The following is a 23,529-nucleotide window of genomic DNA, read 5'->3' as shown; positions in this document are numbered from 1 at the left end:
GCAGGCGGTACTCTATTAGCTTCCAAATCTCTTCTGAATTTAATTTACTGTGGTCTCTCAAAGGTGTCCAAAGCAAATGTATCTACAATACATAAATTGGTGGCAGAGAATAGGTAGTTTTATCCAGCGGTATGAATATTGACTTCTCTAACTTCAAGTGACACTTTCTTTCCCTCTCTCTCCATCCCTCCCCCATCCCAGTTCTCCGATTAGTCTGACTGTCCTCGTTTACATTTTATCTCTGTTTGCTTTGTTGCTACCTCTCCTAGCTAACAGTGACCTATTCTACATTTTCATTGATCTCCACCCCCCCTTGTCTCCTTTTCACACCTTGCACTCCCTTATCTCTGTATCTCCCTCTCTCTGACTCAGTCTGAAGAAGGGTCTCAGCCCAAAACGTCATACATTCTTTCTGCCCAGAGATGCTGCCTGTCCCACTGAGTTACTCCAGCATTTTGTGCCTACGGTTTAAACCAGCATCTGCAGTTGCTTCCTACACAGGTAGTTTTATCCCTTGTGTTGATCATCTCACCGTCTATTTTGGCGGCCATGAACAAGGCTGCACCAGTCTTTGTCAGTAATGTTGCCACATGGACACTATTGGGTCATGGAGTTTCAAGTTCCTCAAGCAGAGTATAATAGAGTCATGGAGACATACAGTACGGAAACAGGCCCTTCGGTCCAACTTGTGCATGCCAACCAAGATACTCCATCTACACTAGCCCCACCTGCCCGTGTTTGTTCCCTATCCCTCTAAACATTTTCTATCCATGAACCTGTCCAAATGTTTTAAATGTTGTTGGCGTAGCTGCCTCAACTACTTCCTCTGGCAGCTCGTTCCATCTACCCACCACCCTCTGTGAAAAAGTTTCCCGCCGACTTCCTATTAAATCTCTTCTCTCACCTTAAAGCTATGTCCTCTGGTTCTTGATTTCCCTCAATTGCCATTGCTTCTCCTAGTAGTTTTCTCAGTAGGAGTACGTACTGTAGTGAAGTACTTACTGAAGCTTGGCGCAGCCAACGTGAAGTCTCTGTGGGGGAGGACCGCTGTGTGAGGTCCTCCTGCTGCTCGACATTGAGGGGCAGAGTCCGATGGGGACACACCTAAAACAAAGGAAGGGATATCACCCCTGCCCCGGGTGGCAAGAGTGTTTACTTTAAAGATAGATGTGAATACCACTGAGAATTACACCATTGAATGTTTGGACACAGAGAATGCATGAAGAGGTCTTGCACAGTTTTTGCTTTGCATATATGTTTTATTCTGAATAAAGTTTACTTTTGAAATTAAAAAAATCTCGGCCATGACACAGCATGGACAAATACCGGGGGAGGGCAGAAGGTAGTTATCAGAAGGGAACTTCTTTGCCCATCTTTGACTTGATGCCAGGAAGATTGCTGCAATGAATATGAAAACAAGATAAGAAAGCATCAGAAACAACAAGATATTATCATAGTTAAAGCATGGTGCTTTTTTGTAGAATTGCAAATGGAAGTTTGATGCTTTTTTATGTCAAAATCCATAGGCAGAAATATAGGTGCTGTACATAGGCACAAAATGCTGGAGTAACTCAGCGGGACAGGCAGCATCTCTGGGGGAGAAGAAATGGGTGACGTTTTGGTTCAAGACTCTTCTTCGTCACCCATTCCTTCTCTCCAGAGATGCTGTCTGTCCCGCTGAGTTACTCCAGCATTTTGTGTCTATCTTCGATTTAAACCAGCATCTGTAGTTCTTTCCTACGCAATATAGTAGCGTGTCATATATGAGCAAGGCATTGCTAGGACGTCAAAATGAGTGATCTTAATAATAACATTCATAGAACAAAGGGAATAGATGAATTAATCCATTTGCTTTCATTTTTCTTTCGTAGGAGTTTAAGTTGCCAGAGGATAACACTTCACAAAAATCTATTTTTCTCATTCATTTGTAACTCCATTGTCACCGTCATCTGGCTAACCGTCGTGGCAAATGATCAGAAATTAGTTGAAAGAAATCCGGTAAGTTTATCAGATATAAATGCAGTAAACTACAGAAATTAATTTGATACCTGAACGAAAGCAAAAGCTGGCTTTACAAATTGTGATGTTTGCAGCTTCAAAATATGGTCATGTGCTTCACACTTCACTGAAGTGTATTTATTATTGTAATGTAGGAAATGCTAATTTGCACGCAGCGAGATCCCTCAAATAAGTAACTGATGAACTGTTTTTAATGATAACAATTGAACGATAAATGGATTAGAGGGGATTACTTGTCAGTAGAGGTTGAACAAACTTGATATGTTTTTTAAATTTTTTTAAAATTATTTTATTGAGCTTCACAAAAATACAAATGAGAATTCATTTTACAATTATGCACAGTATAAGGGGAAGAAAAGAAAGAAATAACCGAACCCCCCCCCCCCCCCCCCCCCCAAAATAAACAAAAAAGATTATGTGGTTTGATTAACAGTTTTGATAGTAAGGTAAGTTGTACCATATCACATTACAATTACACTGGATGCCAAACACTGCCATATATGGCCACAAACAGAAAATACATTGTAACGCGCCATATCAGCCAATAGTCCCTGAAACTGCCCTTCTTGCCATAAAATCTATATGTGGTTGTCATATTTTTAAAAAGTCCTGATTCTTACATCTTATGTTGTAATAGATTTTATTTAATGGGATATGTTTTTTTTAACAGAGACAGTTCCTGGAATGGCTTCCATAGTTGGGTGGGGGCAGATATGATAGTGGAAATTAAGAGGCTTTTAGATAGGCAAATAAATATGTATGTTATGGAAGGATGTGGATTACGTGCAGACAGAGGAGATTAGTTTAACCAGGCATCATGTTAAGCACAGCCATTGTGGACCAAAGGACCTGTTTCTGTGCTGTACCGTTCTATGTTCTAAACATCGCATTATCCAGGAAATAAGGGAAGAGTCCAGCTTAGTTTAAATTGGTTTGGAGATACAGTGTGGAAACAGGCCCTTCGACCAATCATCACCCCTACAAAAGTCCTACACTACACACTAGCGGAAATTTACCAAAGTCAATTAACCAAGATTCAAGATTCGATAGCTTTATTTGTCATCCAAAAAACGAAATTCAGTCACCCACAGTCCAACAATAAAAGCATTAAAATAGGCAGATTACACAATAAAGCATTAAAATAGGCAAATTACACAACCACAAAAACACACCAAAAAAGAAACATCCATCACAGTGAGTCTCCTCCAGTCCTCTCCTCACTGTGATGGAAGGCCACAATGTATTTTCCCTTCCCCTGCCGTCTTCTCCCGTGGTCAGGTTGTTGTGGTTGCAGGCCGCGCCGGACGGTCCGCAGCGGGCCGACCCAAGCCCCGCGATCCGGGGCGGGGCATGCTTCAGAGATGCAGCATGGAAGCTGTTAAAAATGAAGATAGACACAAAAAGCTGAACTAACTCAGCAGGTCGGACAACAACACTGGAAAGTTGAATATGTGACATTTCGGGTCGAGATCCTTCTTTAGGCTGAGAGTCAGGGGAATTGGAAACGAGAGAAACATCCAAAAAATGTTGATTTGGTAATTGAATGAAAACACAAGGATATTAATTTAATATTAAATTGAATTTAATTTTAAGAGCGGCACTGTGGCATAGTTGGTAGAGCCACAGCCTCACAGCTCTAGAGACCCAGGTTTGATCCTGATCTCAGGTGCCATTGTGTGAGTTTGCAAGTTCTCTCTGTGACCGCGTGGGCTTCCTCCGATTTCCTCCCACATCTCAAAGACGTACAGTTTTGCAGCTTAATTGGCCTATGTAAAATTGCCCCTAATGTGCCGTGTGAGCTGATGCTAAAGTGGGATAACATAGAACTAGTGTGAATTAGGTTACTGTGTCTGCATATCTTATCAGCAAAGAGTGAAATCATACAGTGCAGGAAAAGACCTTTCAGCACCTTTAAGTTTCATTGGATCTTTGAAAGGACATTATAATTAGTCTCTCTCACTTGCACACTCACTTATTCCTACATTCTTTTCCCTTTCAAGTACATATTTGTTACCATGACAACCAATCATGTTAAACAACTTTAAAAAATAACATAGTTGTTAACTTCTGTTTGGAGGTCAAAGCAACAAGCTATGTTTAATTGCAATATCCTAGGGCACCTTTAAGACTCAATGCAAGTGACTTTGAAACTCCCAGTAGGTTATGGAAAATATTATTCAATGTTCGTGAAACAAACTAAGAAAATAAAGGCAGTAAAAGTGGGTTCTTGTTACGAGGAGACAGAGGGATGGCCTTGAAAGTCGGCTTTGAAATAGTAGAGTGAAGAAGTAGAGAAGATAGACACAAAAAGCTGGAGTTACTCAGCGGGACAGGCAGCATCTCTGAAGAGAAGGAATGGGTGAAGTTTTGGGTCGAGACCCTTCTTCAGACTCGACCGGAAACGTCACTCATTCCTCTCCAGAGATGCTGTCTGTCCCGCTGAGTAACTCCAGCTTTTTGTGCCTATCTTTGGTTTAAACCACCATCTGCAGTTCCTTTTTACACAAATAAGTATGGAAGATCTGTCCACTTGTTGGGGAAACCAAAATTAAAGGCCAAGGTAAAAATTACAACATTTAAAAGATGTTTATAAGGACAGGTACATAGATAGGAAAGGTTTAGAGGGCCAAATGTGGGCAAATGGGACCGTTGTAGATAGGCATCTTGATTAACATGGGAGATTGGGCCGAAGGGCCTGTTTTGATGCTGTACAACTCTACGAATCTATAAATTGACAGAGTAATACATGGAGTCACAAATGTATCTACTAGTATATTTAGGAGACCCTTCCTTAGATGGAGCGTGGAGAGAATACAAAATTGTGAGATAAATTGTATTCACGTATTTAAGGGGCAGAAATTTATCACATGAGGATAAGAAAAGAAAGATACGACGAAGGCTGAAGAGTCCTGTAGAATATAAATATTGGTGTAGCCAAGATGGACCAGAAAATTTGTTAATGTACTCATTGAATTTTGCTTATTGAAACAGCGGCCCACATCCTTTTACATTGATATATTCCAGATTAATACAACATATGGGGAAACCGTTCAACTCTTCTCTGGTTAATTTGTTTTCTTTGGATTGCAAATTACATATTTAAAAAAATGCACGACACTTATAAATCTGTGGTACACATTTACTTTCATAATGTACGTAGACGTGCACAATTGTACGCAGGTGCAGTACAGTTCAAGAGAATGGAATAAGCAAAATGCTAGAGTCAATGAGAACAAGGGAGAATTGGACCTGTATATTATTTACATCGGTAACTTTGGAAATCAGAATGATTCAAGGCCGAACGTTTGGTGAAATGCTCAGTATAGTGACAAGAACATTGAGTCACTAGAACACATAGTTCTGGCTAAGGATAAATAACTGTCAGTTGAGCTATGTTTCACTGACTTCGAGTTCAGTGAACTTGAGTGTTTTTGAGCAAATATTGAGGTGAAATGTTTGCCTCAACAGCCAGCAAATGGAATGGCCAATAGTTCTAGTTGAATATACTAACTGAACTGGTAAGAAGTGTCCTGTGTGGATGATGAACTATTGGGACATTATGCCACAATTTTCAAAGTTACCAACATGGATATTACAGATTTTAATTAAAATATTCATATAAAACCAGATACAAACCCATCTGTTCTTATCCTACACATTTTGTTCTTATCCTTAATCAGTTCCATATACATCACTTATACATTGGTTCACTTGCACCTCCTCCAACCTCATCTACTGTATCCACTGTTCCAGGTGAGGACTCCTGCATATCGGCAAGACCAAGCGCAGGCTCGGCGATCGTTTCGCTGAACACCTCCGCTCAGTCCGCCTAAACCTACCTGATCTCCCAGTGGCTCAACACTTTAACTTCCCATTCCCATGCTGACCTTTCTGTCCTGGGCCTCCTCCATTGTCAGAGTGAGACCCAGCGTAAATTGGGGGAACAGCACCTCATATTTCTCTTGGGCGGTATGAACATTGACTTCTCTACAAGAAGTGTCCTGTGGACTTCTCTACAAGTAGCCCTCACTTTCCCTCTCTCTCCATCAACTCCCCCTTCCCAATTCTCCGACCAGTCTTACTGTCTCCGACTACATTTTATCTCTGTACCGCCCACTCCCCTGACATCAGTCTGAAGAAGGGTCTCGACCCGAAACGTCACCCATTCCTTCTCTCCAGAGATGTGGCCTGTCCCGCTGAATTACTCCAGCATTTTGTGTCTATCTTCGATTTAAACCAGCATCTGCATTTCTTTCCTACACACCATATTCATTGATGGTACAGATCATGGAATAGTTAGATGAATCAGGTCGAAGTGACAGTCAAGTGAAGACAGGAGCAGGCAACACAGATTGAGATTCTAAATGCCTCTGAAATTCTTGTTGAGAATGCAATCAAGAAGTTCAAAACAAAATGCAATTGCAAATGGATTGAAAAGGTTACCGTGTAAAAATACATACAGAGAGAATGAAAACACGATTTTTTTTTAAACAAAAATTATGGAAGATGATTGCACCAATGTAGACAGCGAAGAAGATGCAAAATGACATCAATCCCAGATGACACTTTAAAAAAACTTTGAAATCAGATAAACGAGGGAAAAACCAAGCTCTGGGCCTCACGCATGGGAGGAAAACCAACATATAACAAAACAATCTCACAACCAACAGATCAAATCAAAACTTTGCAGTCCAACACATCATATTAGGGATTTGTAAACGACAATGAAATAGAGAGGGAAGGCTGTCGGCTAGCCAAGTGGAATATGTGGTGCTGCTCTAGATTGTATTTGGCCTCACCATGACAATGCAGGTGGCAGAGAACAGGTAGGTTGGTGTGGGATTGGGAAGAGAAGTTGAAATGCCATACACCCAGAAGCTCAGGGTGGCCATTTCAGATAGAGTGCTGATGCCCTGAAAATTCACTGCCTGGCCTGCACATGGTCTTGCTGGCATGGAATGGGCCACCTCGCGAGTGCTGAATGCAGTAGAGTGGGTTTGAGGAAGTGCATGTGAATAGTTGCCTCACCTGAAATAGCTAGCTGTTCATGTCCCTGGATGGTGGTGAGGGAGGAGGTGTAGGAACAAACGTCGTACCCCCTACAGTTGCAATGGAAATAAATGATACACCGTTTTACTAAATTGGGTCAGGTAATTATATTGCCCTCGAGTCAATGCCAGTAACATAGGTTTTTCTAAGACGATCAGAGTAATAAGGTAATCGCAGATGGGTTAAATCTATAAATCTATCTCTTTAGTCAGAGGTTGGGAAATCTGTGGAATTCATTGCCACAGAGGGCTCTGGAGGCCAGGTCAATTGATATTTTTTTAGGGCAAGGATTGACATTCTTCATTTGTAAGGCTGTTAAGGGTTGTGGGGAGAAGGCAGGAGAATGGGGTTGAGAGGGGAAGGTAGATCAGTCATGGTTGAATGATGGAATATACTTGATGGGCCGAATGACCAAATTCTGCTCCTAAAACTTATGAAGTTATGATCTTATAAATAGTATTGTTATGTAAGTTATGAGTATATGAAACCATTTTATGTATGTGTACTTAGTATGCTCACAAATGTGTAGCTCTTAGAGAGTGCAATAAAAATGATGCATAGTTTAATAGTTCTCCACATCTCATTGTGATTTATTGCATACCAGGCACTTCACATGTTTGGATCGAGGACTCACAAACACATTACAAAAGTTCAAGACAAACTGTTTTAGAAACATAGAAACATAGAAAATAGGTGCAGGAGGAGGCCATTCAGCCCTTTGAACCAGCACCGCCATTCATTGTGATCATGGCTGATTGTCCCCAATCAATACCCCGTGCCTGCCTTCTCCCCATATCCCTTGATTCCACTAGCCCCTAGAGCTCTATCTAACTCTCTCTTAAATCCATCCAGTGATTTGGCTTCCACTGCCCTCTGTGGCAGAGAATTCCACAAATTCACAACTCTCTGGGTGAAAAAGGTTTTTCTCACCTCAGTTTTAAATGGCCTCCCCTTTATTCTAAGACTGTGGCCCCTGGTTCTGGACTCGCCCAACATTAGTAACATGTTTGCTGCATCTAGCTTGTCCAGTCCTTTTATAATTTTATATGTTTCTATAAGATCCCCTCTCATCCTTCTAAACTACAGTGAATACAAGCCTAGTCTTTTCAATCTTTCCTCATATGTCAGTCCCGCCATCCCAGGGATCAATCTCGTGAACCTACGCTGCACTGCCTCAATTACAAGGATGTCCTTCCTCAAATTAGGAGACCAAAACTGGACACAATACTCCAGATGCGGTCTTACCAGGGCCCTATACAACTGCAGAAGAACCTCTTTATTCCTACACTGAAATCCTCTTGTTATGAAGGCCAACATTCCATTCGCTTTCTTCACTGCCTGCTGTACCTGCACGCCAACTTTCAGTGACTGGTGTACAAGGACACCCATGTCTCGCTGGACCTCCCCCTTACCTAACCTAACTCTATTGAGATAATAATCTGCCTTCTGGAACCAAAGTGGATAACCTCACATTTATCTATATTATACTGCATCTGCCCACTCACTCAACCTGTGCAGGTCACCCTGCAACTTCCTAACATCCTCTTCACAGTTTACACTGCCACCCAGCTTTGTGTCATCTGCAAACTTGCTAGTGTTGCTTCTAATTCCGTCTTCCAAATCATTAATATATATGGTAAACAGTTGTGGCACTCCACTCGCCACTGCCTGCCATTCTGAAAAGGACCCGTTTACTCCTACTCTTTGCTTCCTGTCTGCCAACCAATTTTCTATCCATGTCAACACCCTACCCCCAATACCATGTGCTCTAATTTTAGTCACCAATCTCCCGTGCGGGACCTTATCAAAGGCTTTCTGAAAGTCTAGATACACTACATCCACTGGCTCCCCTTCATCTATTTTACTTATCACTTTCTTGAAAAGTGGGATAACATTAGCTATCCTCCAATCCACAGGAACTGATCCTGAATCTATTGAACATTGGAAAATGATTACCAATGCGTCCACTATTTCTAGAGCCACCTCCCTGAGGACCTTGGGATACAGACCATCAGGCCCAGGGGATTTATCATCCTTCAGTCCTATTAGTCTACCCAATATTATTTCTCGCCTAATGCAAATTTCTTTCAGTTCCTCTACCCCCCTTGATCCTCTGTCCTCCAGTACATCTGGGAGATTGTTTGTGTCTTCCTTAGTGAAGACAGATCCGAAGTACCTGTTCAACTCTTCTGCCATTTCCCTGTTACCCATAATAATTTCACCCGTGTCTGCCTTCAAGGGACCCACATATGACTTTGCTACTCTTTTTCTCTTAACACATCTAAAGAAGCTTTTACTGTCCTTCTTTATATTCTTGGCCAGCTTCCCCTCGTACTTCATCTTCCCAGCCCGCATTGCCCGTTTTGTTACCTTCTGTTGTCCTATGAAAGTTTCCCAATCCTCTGGGTTCCGGCTACTCTTTGCTGTGTTATACATCTTTTAGTTTTATTCCATCTCTAACTTCCCTTGTCAGCCACGGTTGCCTCGTACTCCCCTTAGAATCTCTCTTCCTTTTTGGAATGAAATGATCCTGCGTCTTCTGGATTATGCCCAGAAATTCCTGCCATTGCTGTTCCACCGTCCATCCTGCTAGGATCCCTTTCCAGTCTACCTTGGCCAGCTCCTCTCTCATGCCTTCATAGTCCCCTTTGTTCAACTGCAACACTGACACTTCCGATTGAACCTTCTCCTTCTCAAATTGCAGATTAAAACTAATCATATTAGTTTTTTGACTTGCACTTACAGAGTTAATGCTGAATCAGCAGACTTGGCTCTGCAAAAGGCAACGAAGGAAGGGCAACAGATTCAAATTAGATCATTCTTGTTTGAACAGAGAAAACATGCTTTCAAAATGTTTTTGTGGTGTTACTACTGTTTGACGCATATTTGCTCTCAAAAATCATCGCTAAATGTTTTGTTATACCATGGGAGATTAAATTTCATGAGAAAGTGATCTTTCAGATCTTTGGAGTGGGCCAGGTTTTTCTTGACACTGGTTCTTTGCTGTTTAATGGGCTGAAAATGCTACATAATCTCAGAATAATTATATATTCGATGTACTTTTTATACTATTAAAAAAATCCTTTGAGGTAAACATATGTATATAACTCACTGTTTTTCCAATGAAAGATTATGTAAAGGAGAAAAACCCACGATACTAAAATGCCTTTGTGTCCATATCTTCTATTCATGCTTATTTTCTCTCAACCATCATAAAAATTGTTCCCAAGTGTTGCTCAGCTGCATTGAAATACAGAGGGAATTTGCCTGCTGTCTGCTTTAGGTCCGCCTCTTTGCTTAAATTGAGCGGCCCACCTAATTACAGAATATTTTCCAGTGTAATTAACCATGACCCACTGCTTCACATTACATAATCAATAAGAAAGAACTTGCTTGAATAGCACCGGCTGTGACCCACCCCCTGAATAAAATGCTCTGCTGCAAATGTAGACTATATTTAGTACTAGAATAAATCTGACTTTGGTGCTCAAAGTTCCCATGGTTTCAGCTTGTGCCTTGTGTGATGCCCAATGAACACACAGTCTCACTGTAAGTCTTCTCCCTTGTTCCTTGCAGGTCAGCTGTAAAGTGTTACAAATCATCCATTTGTACTTATTGGGCTGCAATTATTTCTGGATGTTATGTGAGGGCATTTACCTTCACACGCTGATTGTTGTTGCTGTATTCGCTGAGAAACAACATTTGCTATGGTATTATCTTCTTGGATGGGGTATGTACTTTCCAAAGCTCAATATCGCCAGTTACCTAACCCGTGAAATGGGTAAAGTAACAGCCTGTTACTTAAACATGTATTTGCAATACATTAATACTTATGCAATACTTACCCAGATTTTACATTGAGTGTAAGTACTATCAGGAGAAAGCTTGCCATTTTCAAAATCATGATTTTTAACTGAAATTGGATACTCAGCACTAACAATACGATTGTAAAAAAATTATGAAATTGATTTGTTTCAAATTGCTATGGAGATATGCTTTTCCATTCAGCTGTTAATTCTCTTCAAAATCATAATGCTGTGTTCAGATAATACAGCCTTATCTGAAATAATGGTGTATTTCAGACATAATTGTTTCTCTGCAGGAGAATGGTGTCTGATGTGTAGAGTACAACATGAATGAGATACAGTGTAAATAATGACCAGTACAGTCAGTGGGAGACCATTGATGAGCAGGACACTTTTCCCACTGATTCCACAAGTTCTTCTCCCCAAAACCGGTTACCCTTCTTGTTATCCTCCTGGTTTTCTACTTCTGGTAACCCTTCCCAATATTGATTCTTCCTTCAACTCTTTGTAAAAAGTTTAGTTGTAGAGTTAAAGTTCACATCTTCAATCTGGACTTTCATTTAGTTTAGATTAGTTTAGTTTAGTTTAGTTTGGAGATACAGCAGGGAAGCAGGCCCTTTTTCCCACCGAGTCCACACCGACCAGTGATCGCCGTACACTAGCACTATCCTAACACACCAGGGACAATTTACAATTTTTACCGAAGCCAGTGAGCCTACAAACCTGTACGTCTTTGGAGTGTGGGAGGAAACCGGAGCATCCGGGGAAAACATACGCGGTCACGGGGAGAACGTTCAAACTCCGTACCAAGAGCACCCATAGTCAGGATTGAACCCAAGTCCCTGGCGCTGTAAGGCAGCAACTCAACCGCTGTGCCTCCGCGTCATCCAAGTTACGTGACATGGACTATCATAGACCTTGATAGACAAGTCATACCAAAAAGGTGTCGAGCAAAAAACTTTGCAAAATGCAAAGCACTGGTCCAGTTGCTGCCTGGCTATTTTTTTTAAATGGCATTTAGTGTGCCATTTGTAGGAGAGTGATTAGCATCCTAGCAAAGTTCAGAAACAAAACAAAACATGCAAATTCTTGTAATCTAAATTTTTTAAAAACAAACTAACCTTTTCAGACCAATAACCTGTGAGATTATGAACTGAAACATTGAGTATTTCTTTCTCCACGTGCTGACTGGCCTGCTGAGTATTTCCAGCACTTTTTACTTTAATCCTGGAAGTCTTTAACTTTACGTTGCCCCATTATTGGAAAGCTCAGCAAAGTTCAAGGGTGGGTGGAAGGGACTAGTTGGGATGTGGTAACCTGAAGGGAGAGCAGCCCAGACTGGCTTGGGAAGAAGCACTTCTAGGACTGGTGAGAAAGAGACTTTGTCACCAGTGCCTTTGCTCTGTCTGTTGGCAGCTGATGTCCACTGTACATCTCACGCAGGTCAAACTTCACACATTACTCAGCATTCTCTTTCAACAGGTTATTGACAACATAAGGATTTTGATTTTATGGAGGACTAATTTAAGCCGTCTAGTGGTATAGCATTGTAATGGCCAAATATTTCCTACCATTTATGTAGCTTTGCAAAATCTTGCATTTAAAATCTTGAATTTAGAAGGATGAGAGGGGATCTTATAGAAACAATAGAATTCTTAAGGGGTTGGGCAAGCTAGATGCAGAAAAATGGTCCCAATATTGGAGGAGTCCAGAACCAGGTGCACCAGTTTAATAATAAGGGGTAGGCCATTTAGGATTGAGATGAGTAAAAACTTTTTCACCCAGAGAGTTGTGAATCTGTGGAATTCCCTGCCACAGAAGGCAATGAAGGCCAATTCACTGGATATATTCAAGAGATAGTTAGATATAGCTCTTAGAGCTAATGGAATCAGTGGGTATGGGGAGAAAGCAGGAACGGGGTACTGATTTCGGATGATCAACCATGATCACATACCATCAACCATATACACTGAAATTTAGGATGAGAGGGGATCTTATTGAAACATATAAGATTATTAAGGGGTTGGACACGTTAGAGGCAGGAAACATGTTCCCAATGTTGGGGGAGTCCAGAACCAGGGGCCACAGTTTAAGAATAAGGGGTAGGCCATTTAGAACAGAGATGAGGAAAAACTTTTTCAGTCAGAGAGTTGTAAATCTGTGGAATTCTCTGCCTCAGAACGCAGTGGAGGCCAATTCTCTGAATGCTTTCAAGAGAGAACTCGATAGAGCTCTTAAGGATAGCGGAGTCAGGGGGTATGGGGAGAAGGCAAGAACGGGGTACTGATTGAGAATGATCAGCCATGATCACATTGAATGGTGGTGCTGGCTCGAAGGGCCGAATGGCCTACTCCTGCACCTATTGTCTATTGTCTATCATATTGAATGGTGGTGCTGGCTCAAAGGGCCTAATGGCCTAGTCCTGCACCTATTTTCTATGTTTCTAATCTATGCATCTGGTGGTTGATGCCAAAGGCAACATAAACCAGGGTTTTTGTGGCCACCAGTTTGCATGTCTGAGGTTGTCTGCTGCACCAGGAATCAAACACACCCAATTTTTTTCCTATAGATATCCTTGCAACATTTCAAGGAAATGGGTCATTATGGATACAATGACAGTTTCTATGGAGACATGGTCATTGTATCCAGTTATGTTCCTGAAGACTAATGCATTAGACAGTGCTCTATTAACTTTACATTACACAAAGGAAACTACAAGGCTGCCTTTTGCATCCCCTACACAGCGGTATCAGTGAAAACAATCTATGTCAAACAGCTATGTTTCGCAATCCATTGATCACTTAGGCTAATTAATGCTCTATTTTGCAGGGTTTCCACTCATTCCTACCATAATACACGCAGTAGGAAGAAGCGTATATTACAATGATAAGTAAGTGATTTACTTATGTGTGTGTGTGTGTGTGTGTATTTTTTTTGTTTAATGAAAAAATGTATTTTATCAGAAAAATCTACTTACTATTTAAATTGAATTTCTTCCAAACAGCTGCTGGATTAATTCTGACACTCATCTGCTGTTTATCGTTCATGGTCCTATCTGTGCTGCCCTATTGGTAAGTTTGAATATCAAGTAAGTTCATGGTATTTATACATGTCTACCAAAAGGAAGAGACAACATGAAATATCTGTTATGCTAATACCTTCGAGACCCGGGTTTGATCCTGACTTTGGGTACTGTCCATGTGAGGTTTGCCTATTCTCCCTGTGACGATGTGGGTTTCCTCCCACTTCTCAAAGACATGCGGGTTTTGAAGGTTAATTGGCCTCGGTAAGTTGCCCCTAATATGTATGGAATGGATAACATAGAACTGGTATGAATGGTTGATCGATGGTCAGAATGGGCCATAAGGCCTGCTTCCATGGCCTATCTGTAAACTAAACTAAACGAGGGTCAGCGTAGAACATCGTTGGAGAAGTTGGTGGGCTGAATGCACGGAGTGTTTTGCCCAGGGTGGGGAGGTCAAGAATCAGATGAGTTGAGGTGGGAGGGGAATTTGGTGGGAACCTGGCGAGAGACCTTTTTCACTCAGTTGGTGGTAGATCTGTGGAACGAGCTGCCAGTGGAGATGTTTGGGGCAGATAGTGTAGCAGCCTTTGGGGGACATTTTGACAGGTACATGGATAGGAGGGGTTGGAGGGATGTGGGCCAAATGTGGGCAGGTAGGAGTGGCTTGGATGGGGCATCTCGGTCGGCATGGACGGTTTGGGCTGAATGGCCTGTTTCTGTGCTGTGTTAGTGTGAATTTTCTGTGCTTCCGTGAATTTTCTAGTTAAATATTGACAAATGAGAATGACGGTGCTCTTTTTGTCAAAACTGAGCACCTATGAGCCAGAGCTAAAGTACACTGAGGATGCTGTTTCCAATTTTAGAGTTTAGAGATACAGCACAGAAACAGGCCCTTTCAGCCCACTGGGTCCACGCAAACCAGCGATCCCTGCATATTAACACTATCCTATACCCACTAGGGACAATTTTGTTTTACATTTACCAAGCCAATTAATCTACAAACCTGTACGTCTTTGTACCATAAACAATTGCTTTTGTTTATGGTACAAGATGCACAATAATGTTTAATTATAGTTATGAACACCCCTGCTCATTAAATGTGTGACTCACGTTTAACTTATTTTAAACTGAAGGCCCTGGTGGCTCACTTGCTAGATATCACATGGATATGGTTTTGGGGAGGAGGCAGGAGAATGGTGTTGAGAGGGAAAAATAAATCAGCCATGATTGAATGGCGGAGTAAACACGATGGGCTGCATGACGTCATTCTGCTCCTATATGTGGGGGGGGGGGGGGGGGATGTGGATTATGTGCAAGCAGATAAGGTCGAGCCAGGCATCATGTTCGAAACAGACATTGTGAGCCAAAGGGCCTCTTTCTCTGCCGTACCGGTCTATGTACTTACATCTGAAGAATCCTAACAATCACTTTAATTTCTGTAGGTTAACATGTTTTTCTTGCTAAACATTGTCCGTGTCCTTGTAACCAAGTTAAAAGTCACGCACCGAACGGAATCAAACCTGTACATGAAAGCAGTGAGAGCAACCCTGATATTAATTCCGTTGCTTGGGATCCAGTTTGTTCTGGTCCCATGGAAGCCGGAAGGCCGAATAGCTGATGAAGTCTACGACTATATGATGCATATTTTAATGCATTATCAGGTATGGAACTTTTTTAAGCATAATATACTTTTTTTTTTAGCGTGCCACATACTTAAAGTCAAAGAATTAATATATTTCCAGAGAAATAATTAATCTCCCAGAGGAACTAGGCAACATTTTAGCCTGATGCAAAGTTCTCTCGGGGGTAATTGTAAGCTCGGCCAAGAGAACCAAACACGTAATCAGTCTGAAGAAGGGTCCCGATCTGAAACGTGCCTTTCCTTACAATACAATACAAACTTTATTGTCATTGTGCAGTGTACAAGTACAGAGACAACATATCCATACATATCCTTCGCAAATGCTGCCTGACCAGCTGAGTTACTCCAATATTTTGTGTTCTTCAATAGTCAATAGTCATTTATTTGTCACATACACGTAAATGTGCAGTGAAATGAAAAATTACCCGCAGTTCAACAATAAGTCCAATAAGAATAATCAATAAAAATGCAATAACACATACAATCACAAACCAACACCAAACAAAAAGAAACATCCATCACAGTGAGTCTCCTCCAGTCCCCTCCTCACTGTGATGGAAGTCTTCACAACATAGTAGGGAAGAAGGCAGTGGAGGCCAGTTCTCTGCATGCATACAAGAGAGAGCTAGATAGAGCTCTTGAGGATAGCGGAGTCAGGGGGTATGGGGAGAAGGCAGGAACAGGGTACTGATTGAGAATGATCAGCCATGATCACATTGAATGGTGGTGCTGGCTCGAAGGGCCGAATGGCCTACTCCTGCAACTATTGTCTATTGTAGCAGCTACTGTTAACGTCAGAGGTACCATATTTTAGAAACAGAGTGTAATGGCTATCCTTGTCATTCTGCATGTTTACAACATCTGATGGAATAAAAAAATGGAGGTGACAACTTTCACTTTATAATATTGCTGTTTGGTGAGAGAACGGACAGGTCCCACATTTAAAGATTTGCAAGAAAAATACAGGGCATTGGTCAGTGACTATTGCATTTCCTAAAGAGCATCAATGAATAAATGTCAATTAATTGTCATCATTTTTAGCAATCTATCCGTTGTGAAGATTTCGAGCCATATGTTTTCATCATGGAACACAAAGTGCTGGAGGAGTAAATCAGGGGATCAGGCAGCATCTCAGAGATCTCCGTTCCTAAACCTACCTAATCTCCCGGTTGCTAAACACTTAAACTCCCCCTCCCATTCCCACACTGACCTTTCTGTCCTGGGCCTCCTCCACTGTCAGAGTGAGGCCCAGCACAAATTGGAGGAACAGCACCTCATATTGCGCTTGGGCAGCTTACACCCCAGCAGTATGAACATTGACTTCTCCACTTCAAGTAACCCTTGCTTTCCCTCTCTCTCCATCCCTCCCCCTTTCTAGTTGTCTGACTGTCCCCCTGATTAAATTGTATCTTGGCATACTTCGGTGTCCCCTTCTCCTCGCTAACAATGCTTTATTCTACATCTTCCTTGAGCCTCACCCCCTTTGTCTCAATTTCACTCCTTACCCTTCCTTATCTCTGAGTCTTCCTCTCTCCTGACTCACAGTCAGAAGAAGGGTTTCGACCCGAAATGTCACCCATTCCTTCTATCCAGAGATGCTGCCTGTCACGCTGAGTTACTCCATTTGTGTGTCCATCTTCGGTGTAAACCAGCATCTGCAGCTCCTTCCTACACATGTCTGTCTCAGAGATACTGCCTGATCCGCTGAATTACTCCAGCATTTTGTACCCTTTTATGTAAACCAGGAACTACAGTTCCTTGTTTCTATATTTCTCATCGTCATGAGGTGCTGAAGGTTTCTAATCATTGTTAAACCGTGCTTGTGCTAACACAAGGCTGATTCTGTGCAAAATTGTCTTTAGTTGCCAATGGAGGTCATTTGAAATTCGCACCCAATTTAAGAAAACCATCCTTCATGTTGATAGGGTGCAAACAATTTAATAAAGTATTAAACAGCAACATCCTGTGAAGCACTTGTTCTGATTGAGTTTACTTGAAATGGTGTTAATCTGTAATTCTTTCTTTTATTTGTTTAGTTTATTGGTGACAGTTTACTCTGTATCTTTTATGTTGGTTAAAATTCTACTGAATATCATTCAGTATACATGGCATTTCTCAGAGAACCAACTACTATGCCTTGAATGCAAGCCACCATCTAATTGCATACGTAATCGCCATTTCTTTCGACGTTAGACCAGTCACTATGCTTCCTTGTGGTCTTGCTTGTGAACGCTTCCGGCCACCTAGTCCGATGACCTTTAATAATGAGCCCAGCCTGTTGTATCCAGTTCAGTTCAGTCTGAAGACGGGTCTCGACCAGAAACGTCACCCATTCCTTCTCTCCCGAGATGCTGCCTGACCTGCTGAGTTACTCCAGCATTTTGTGAATAAATCTGTTGTATCCAACATTCATTCAATGCAAATGCCAGGGAGTCTATTGAAACATATACTTCCCTCATTTGCAACTGCTTTCCATTCACTATGCTGGTGAGTAAATTCTCTCCCACCTATCCCATATACTACGGAAATATGCCTGGGATTAACCATATCCTCTTTTCACAAGTTCACAAGTTATAGTAGTAGAATCAGGCCTTTTGGCCCATCGAGTCTACTCCACTATTCAATCATGGCTGATCACTGGCTCCTATGTCGATAGATTTTCCACCTCAAAATCAATCCACTATCTGTCACCAACTCTACCCATCCCTCCCCTCCCTGACTCCATCAGCCAATCGACTCCTCCCCATCTGGATCTTCCTATCGCTTGCCAGCTCTTGTCCAACCCGCCCCCCTCTGCTCTCTATGCAGGTTATCTCCCCTCTATCCCTTCAGTCCAGATCAAAGGTCCAGATGAAACGTCGACTGTTCATTTTCCTCCACTATTGCCGACTGACACACCGAGTTCCTCCAGCAGTTTGTTTTTTTCTCTTTTCCACCTTGCCAATCTGCACAGATCCTGCAAAGCATTGTTGGTGTATGAACACAATGTCGAGCTATGTCATTAAGCCTGTTTAATTACTACTTGACAATGAAATATATTTTGCTCATATTACGATTCTTTTTTCTTTCCTCAGGGTTTATTGGTGGCAACAATATTCTGCTTCTTCAATGGAGAGGTAATATATTTTCATGTAATCTGCTCTTTTAAATATAATTTTTCACAAGTTAATTGAGGCAAGGCCTTTGGGCCTATCAAGTCACAGGTCATAAGGGAGTTGCAGAGGAGTTACCCTGACAATTAAAACAGAAGAGAGTTAGATAGAGCTCTAGGGGCTAGTGGAATTAAGGGATATGGGGAGAAGGCAGGCACAAGTTACTGATTGCAGATGATCAGCCATGATCACAATGAATGGTGGTGCTGGCTCGAAGGGCCAAATGGCCTCCTCCTGCACCAATTTTCTATGTTTTTATGTTTCTACATCTTAACATATTCTAATAATTCAATTTTTTTTAGATAAAAGTTTTAAAATAGATAGCATCCTCCTTACAAACTTCAGAAATAATCCATTTGATATTATTTCAAAAACGGGCTAAGTGAGTTTATGGGGTTAAAAGGAATATATAGGGTTCAATATTCTTTGGTGAATGTCCTGTATGTTATCTAACCTCTTTGTTATCACACAAAAGTACATATATATATTTTTTATACCTTGCTTAATTATGATGAATCTAGGTGGTTTTGAATGCAGATTATAAATTCTAAATGATACACCAAACAATATTTGTTTTTTTTCCATAAAACATTTCAAACCCAAAGTTTGATGTTTTGTACGTGAACTGAATATAAAGTTCATTTTAATGAAATCAGAGCTTTAATTTTTTACTATTAGACAAACATAAATAAATAATGAAATATACTAACAGAGATTTAACGGAGATAAATAAGTCTTCAGTTACCAGGATTAAATGCATATAATCATTGGAATTATATTGTATGACTGTGTATGACTAGTAGCTAATATTTATGTCTTCAGCAAAGGTGAATTAATTCCCTATTTGCCATGATGAAATGATTCCTAATATTAGGGAAACAATTTTGAAATACCGCTATTTAGTTTTGTTTAGAATTTAAAAATACATGTTTGAATCAGTCCCTTCGACCCACTGAATCCATGCCTACTCTCCATCACCTGTTCACACTAGCTCCATGTTATCCCACTTTCTCTTCACTCCTTGCACAATAGGGGCAATTTTGCAGAGGCCAATTAACCTACTAACCCACACGTCTTTGGGATCTGGGAGGAGGGCGGCACGGTAGCGCAGCGGTAGAGTTGCTGCTTTACAGCGAATACAGCGCCGGAGACTCAGGTTCGATCCTGACTACGGGTGCTGTACTGTAAGGAGTTTGTACGTTCCCCCCGTGACCTGCGTGGGTTTTCTCCGAGATCTTCGGTTTCCTCCCACACTCCAAAGACGTACAGGTATGTAGGTTAATTGGCTGGGTAAATGTAAAAATTGTCCCTAGTGGGTGTAGGATAGTGTTAATGTACGGGGATCGTTGGGCGGCACGGACTTGGAGGGCCGAAAAGGCCTGTTTCCGGCTGTATATATATGATATGATATGATATGAAACCCGTGCAATCACTGGGAGAAGGTGTAAACTCCATACAGTCAGCACCCAAGTTCCAGCACAGGATTGAACTTGTGTCCCTGTTGCTGTGAGGCAGCAGCTCTACCAGCTGTGCCACTGTGCTGCACGGTTGTTTGTGGTCAGAATTAAACTGGTGTGTTCTGATCTGAAATAAATAGTTCAGTCAACGTCCACTGGATCTATTCCATAGAAATTGTGACTGAGGAGGGCAGAGCAGGTTAATTTACACAAATGATGGATCTTTCGTTCTTCTTGCGATAGGTTCAAGGTATTTTAAGACGCCACTGGAACCAGTACAACATTCAATTCGGGAACAGTCTGACCCATTCAGAAGGCCTGCGCTCTACCTCTTACACTGGGACTTCTATCACGGAAGTACACGGGAGCCTGTATAATCATGATCCCAGCAGCGAATATGCAAATGGAAAGAATTTTCATGACATTGAAATAATTGGCGTGAAAGCAGGAGAAATACATACCTAAAGAGAATCAAAAGTGCCTGCCAGCGATGAGGATTTCAGTGACCATAAACTTTCCCCTTTCATTTTATTGGAAGAGCTAGTTCAGTCTTTAGTAAAGGTTATTTTCGTCCTCAACCATCATCTTATTACCACCCGATTGTTCGTTGCACAATTGATAAAATAAATACTAGAATTGTTATACTAGGCTCGTGGCACTGTTCAAAAGAAGTCCCGTCCATTGAAATGAGAGACTTGTAAATATTCTTCTATTTCTGGTCTTCATACCAACAGCCGATATTATCTCACAAAACCGTTGGGCGGTGAAGGTAGGTGCAATAGTACATTCTAATTTCACAGAAGGATGGTCTTTGTCATCGGATAAGTAATATCCTGATTACTGTACAATCATTCACTTGTGCCAACGTTATTATACACCTGATCGATTCCAATCGCCGTCTTTGGTGTAACTTCAACTGGTGAAGAGTAAGATCTTCTTAACATTCCCTCAGGGTTTAGGCGCACTGCCCTAATGATATACTAGTTTTATGTTTTCTATATTTTATATTAAAACAGGCTCTTATAATTATCATATAAGGAAACACTTATGTCATAACTATCTTGCAGTATTGAATTTTTGAATTTCTTAATGCTGGAAAATAGAATAGTATTCAATTCTTATAACTTTTTTTTTTTCTCTGTAAATGTGATTTGTGAAATTTCTATGTATTTATTGCTTGGTGAGTAAAAGCTGTAATAAAATGTGCAAAGTGTTCTTTTCACATTTTGCTCTTTCCAGGTAGTGTGATTGTATTTCCTCTTTGACATGTGCATTGTGTGTTTGAGGTTATGTACCAAAAATGGAAGAAACTTTTGCCTTCCACGTGCCAAGTATCTCACAGACTCCAACATGACTTGGAATCTATACTGAATGTGCCACTTCAATTCGTTTGTAGTTGGAAGGAGAGGAAAATCTTTGCCAATGTCTCTGTGGAAAATGTGGGCTGTGACGTCCCCAAGGTTGGTTCTAATTAGATATGTATCAAAATACTCTCTTTAGATATTCTTTTATATTTATAAAACAAACCCATACAAAACACAACAGCGTATGGCAACCAAAGCCAGGATTTGTTCACCAAATCGTACAATATTGCAGCACAGATTAGGTCGTCGGTCCATTGAGCGTGTATTAATTGTTCAATACCACTCATTTGCTGATTACTCTCACTTACATTTTCTTAAGGATTCGCCGACTCTATCAATGATCCCATCCCTTTCATCATTACCTCTTATCAGAAGTTACTTCAAGAAACCAAACATCACGAGGAAAAGATTTTAAGTGGGAAAGGGAAACCAGGCAAATGTAAGATTAAAAAAAGGTATATAGTTATATTGAGGAAACAGATCTTTCATGATACTAGAGGAGAGGTTTTTTTAAGCGGTTTATAATAAAATGTCAACGGAATATTGAAAATGCAAATTTCATATTTAGTGGTAACAAATAGTTCTGATTAATAAGTGGTACAATTGTCATCATCTGACCTGTTTGACAGGTGCCACCCAGAGGAACCAGTGCACTAGATTTCATTAGATTTCTCCACCATTGTACAATGGTTGCAACATAAACATATTCTTATGGGGGAAATTGTTCTGGGGAAGGACTTAAAGAGATGAAAGTGAACAGTTTGTAACTCCAAGTTTTCAATTTAAAGTGTGTACTGTTACGAATATCATTAAAATACAGCTTTCATCCAAACCAAAGTGAATCTTTTCTCCTCAACCTATTATCTGCTGTATGAATGTCATGGCTTATTTTGTTTAGGCTGTTTTGGTTTCCATGTTTATCAATGCCTTCTCTGAAATGAATGTGGCCACGGCTGCTGAATGTTTTACTTTGTCACAAAGGGAATCATTTGTTAAGTTTGTGTGATAATGTATATGAGGGTCAAAGACAATAAAAGAGTGCTTTCAGCATAACAAACTAAACAATGTGTTTGTGTATCTAAATGTGATGCCAGATCTGTGTTCCCATAGGGTGCTGTGACCATTACATTTTGAAAGGATTATATAAAGTTTTAAAACACTTGGAAAATTTAAAATAAAGTTATTCATTTACTTTGTGTGGGTGTGTGTTTCATTTTCTTGGATTGCAAAGCGATCCTTCAAAGCCAAACTTTGCAGCAAACAAGAGGTACGGGTTCTCCCAGCCCGACTTATGTACAGCCTGAATGTACGATTGAACATTCAGAAGAACAGCGCTATGAATTTACTGTGTAGGAAGGAACTGGAGATAGACAATAGACAATAGGTGCAGGAGGAGGCCATTCGGCCCTTCGAGCCAGCACCGCCATTCAATGTGATCATGGTTGATCATTCTCAATCAGTACCCCGTTCCTGCCTTCTCCCCATACCCCCTGACTCCGCTATCCTTAAGAGCTCTATCCAGATGCTAGTTTAAACCGAAGATAGGCACAAAATGCAGCATCTCTGGATAGAAGGAATGGTGACGTTTTGGGTCGAGACCCTTCTTCGGATCTGAAGAAGGGTCTCGACCCGAAAGGACAACCATTCCTTCTATCCAGAGATGCTGCCTGTTCCGCGGAGTTACTCCAGCATCACGGTGAATTTACTGACTGCTGTTTGTGTGGGAATTCATCAGCAGCATAACCAGCAGTCAGTTAAAACGAACGGAATCCTGCTGTACCTTGTGGGACAAACTACGTTTTTAGATTATACTCTAGGCTCTTGTTTAGTTTGGGGAGAAGGTGCAAACTCCACAGCTCAGGTCAGGATGAAAGCCGGCTATCTGGATATGTGAGATAGAAGCTCTCTCTACCTACCATACCGCCCTATTACACTGAGCCTTTAGAGCAACATGCTTTCAATTTTCTTCTTGGAAAAATATTAATAATCTTTTCCTCTGACGCAGTCCAATGATG

At 41.1% G+C, this 23,529-nt stretch overlaps 1 protein-coding gene across 2 annotated transcripts in view; it reads left to right on the top strand.

Moving 5' to 3' along the window:
* Nucleotides 1-22,673, top strand: part of calcrlb (calcitonin receptor-like b) — a 95,271-nt gene extending 72,598 nt beyond the window's left edge. For both annotated transcript variants that reach the window (XM_078404077.1, XM_078404076.1), the window contains exons 7-13: nucleotides 1,872-1,998; nucleotides 10,645-10,798; nucleotides 13,704-13,764; nucleotides 13,879-13,945; nucleotides 15,342-15,560; nucleotides 18,616-18,657; nucleotides 20,394-22,673. In XM_078404077.1, the coding sequence (XP_078260203.1) occupies nucleotides 1,872-1,998; nucleotides 10,645-10,798; nucleotides 13,704-13,764; nucleotides 13,879-13,945; nucleotides 15,342-15,560; nucleotides 18,616-18,657; nucleotides 20,394-20,615 (892 nt within the window). In that variant the 3' untranslated portion in view covers nucleotides 20,616-22,673. The remainder of the gene's footprint in view (nucleotides 1-1,871; nucleotides 1,999-10,644; nucleotides 10,799-13,703; nucleotides 13,765-13,878; nucleotides 13,946-15,341; nucleotides 15,561-18,615; nucleotides 18,658-20,393) is intronic.
* Nucleotides 22,674-23,529: the final 856 nt, after the last annotated feature.

The sequence above is a fragment of the Rhinoraja longicauda genome, chromosome 8 (genome assembly GCF_053455715.1).
Source record: "Rhinoraja longicauda isolate Sanriku21f chromosome 8, sRhiLon1.1, whole genome shotgun sequence".
NCBI lineage: Eukaryota > Metazoa > Chordata > Chondrichthyes > Rajiformes > Arhynchobatidae > Rhinoraja > Rhinoraja longicauda.
Note: the sequence above shows the minus strand (reverse complement) of the source record. Positions and strands in the feature narration are given on the sequence as shown.